The sequence below is a fragment of the Penaeus monodon genome, chromosome 15 (genome assembly GCF_015228065.2).
Source record: "Penaeus monodon isolate SGIC_2016 chromosome 15, NSTDA_Pmon_1, whole genome shotgun sequence".
Lineage (NCBI taxonomy): Eukaryota > Metazoa > Arthropoda > Malacostraca > Decapoda > Penaeidae > Penaeus > Penaeus monodon.
The window spans coordinates 47554857-47557142 of NC_051400.1; the positions used below are offsets into that span (position 1 = coordinate 47554857).

General features: G+C 42.4%; 1 protein-coding gene across 6 annotated transcripts in view; it reads right to left on the bottom strand.

The window, feature by feature from the left end:
- Window positions 1-2286, bottom strand: part of LOC119582071 (vacuolar protein sorting-associated protein 13-like) — a 48363-nt gene that overhangs the window by 7634 nt on the left and 38443 nt on the right. For all 6 annotated transcript variants that reach the window (XM_037930315.1, XM_037930316.1, XM_037930314.1 and 3 more), the window contains 6 exons: window positions 2027-2205; window positions 1701-1820; window positions 1043-1170; window positions 648-843; window positions 369-486; window positions 68-189 (listed from right to left, as the gene is read on the bottom strand). In XM_037930315.1, coding sequence (XP_037786243.1) covers window positions 68-189; window positions 369-486; window positions 648-843; window positions 1043-1170; window positions 1701-1820; window positions 2027-2205 — 863 coding nt within the window. The remainder of the gene's footprint in view (window positions 1-67; window positions 190-368; window positions 487-647; window positions 844-1042; window positions 1171-1700; window positions 1821-2026; window positions 2206-2286) is intronic.

The window sequence follows — 2286 nt, forward strand, 5'->3', positions numbered from 1 at the left end:
TTGTTCAACCCTTGGATAAAATTCCTTTTGGAGTCCATGAAAGCACAAAGAAAAAAGTTCTAATTACCGTAACCATTCCCTTGCCTCCTCTGGCAAGACTTTCAATTCCATCAGCAGGTTTGCGGTGCATTGCTTCCCTTCTCCTCCTCTGGTAGTCATCATCAAGAGTCAGGGCAGCAACTCCCTTGCCTTTACAAATAGGGCAACACTAGTCAGTTCATGTCTAAGCACACCTTCAATGATTTAATTTCACTAAAAAAAATTATCATATTTCCCAAACATTCTCAAACATAATACAAATGCCATTTGTATTTTCTTGTCCCAAGTTATTACGAAAACTACACAAGTCAAGAAACGGAGTTGCTTACCAATAGTTCCTGTGATGCGTGACACAGCCCCAGCCGCACCACCAACTGTTGCTCCCATGAAGTTGGTCAGTCCATACAGCATTCCCTCTGCAAACTCTCCTGGGCCTTCAATTGCACCCTAAGAAAGATAACTTTAATGAACATATTTGTTTGATGCTATAACAAAATCTCCACAAATCTACAATAACTACTCATCAAAATCTCTTTCAATCCACAATGGCAAATACCCTCATTCTAAAAATTACTTGAACCAACTTACAAAGGCAGATCTCTCTATACCTGAATAGGCTCATAAAACAGGGACTCCACCCCATGCGTCAAGCCTATGACAAGTCCATATGGATTGCCAATGACATCCAGCCCAAGCACAACTTTGAAGAGCTGCATTAGGAACTGCCCTCTGTAATGGCTAATCATCTCTTGCGTGAGCTGGCCCAACGTCATCCACTTATTTTGTCGCTCCATGTACGATAATCTGTAATGCATTTTGGAATGAGTCAGTCGAGAAGAGATTTACGTAATGCTACTGGCCACACTAAATCTTTAGATCATTATTTTTTCAATTCCATGGATCCATGAATCTGCATGCCGCTTATCATTTTCTGTACACATTACAGGATTATATTTAATAACCATTTTAATACCCACTCTCTACAACTTACACTGCAACCTACCTAAAAACAACATCCTGGACCTCAGTCAAGGTCACTCCCACACTCTCCAGGAAGAGGTGAATGACCTGACCTCCCACAGGCAGACTGGCTCCTGACTCTGACCCACTCAAGGAGAAGCTCAGGTGCATCTGGCCGAGGAAACAATGATGGAAAGTCAGGAACAATGAGGGTCACGAGAAATACGGATAACACACCCACGTTTAAAAGAGTTCAAAACAGACATGTTTTCTTGCAGGTGTATGAGGGTGAGTGTGGGAATGAGATTGTGTATGTCTATGAAAATAGTGAAAATGTGAGTGGGAGTGGGGATAGGAGTCTGAGAGAGAGTAGGAGGTGGGAGTGGTTGTTGGAGCCAGAGCAGGTTGGGAGTGGGAATGGAAGCTGGAGTGGGGCTCAGAGTCTGAGTCGGAGTAGGTGTGGGAGTAGGAGTTGAAGTAGGAGTGGGAGTGAGAGTAGGGATATGAGTTGGAGTTGGAGTCGGAGTGGGTGTAGAAGTAGGAGCGAGTCTGTGAATGAGAATGAGAATGGGAGTGAGAATTGAAATATCAGGGGTGGGGTGGGGATGGGGGGAGGTTACAGAGAGATGCTGATGTAACCTATGTCTTTATGAGGCCTCAAATACCTACATTTCAGGAAATGAACACCAACTGTCTCTTACTTTAATAGGAGAAAGATGCAAAAGGTCATAATAGTCCTTCTGACCACTGACAGCTTGGCTTTGGGCCCTCATAGTCAAAGTTTCACGAACAAGTTTGTTATCCTCATCAAACTCTTCCATCTGCAACAAAACATTAGCTTTTTACAATCTTAAAACATGTAAATAATGATTAAAGTCCCTATGTAAATAATGACTAAAGTCCCCTAGATTTCAAGCATTAAAACTAATTTCAATTCCATCATTAACAAACTCAATATATCCTTTGAAGTATCACCATAGGACTGCAGTCTGTAAGCTACGTTCAAGCACATATGAATATAACTCACCGAATAAAGATTGTCTGAGACATCATTCGATGGGAATAGCACCTCTAGGACGGCATATACAAAAGGCAGCTCAACTTTAATGTGAAATTCTTGTATGAGCATTGCCAGATACTTGTACTGAGAGAAGCTTGGTGAGGTGAGTCTCTGCACGATGCTAACTTCACAGAATGGCTTGGCAACTGTACAGGAAGAGGGAGAGACAATGCTATAAACACCTTGGAGGAAAAGTAACCTGCTAGCTCTGGCTGATGGGGACATCT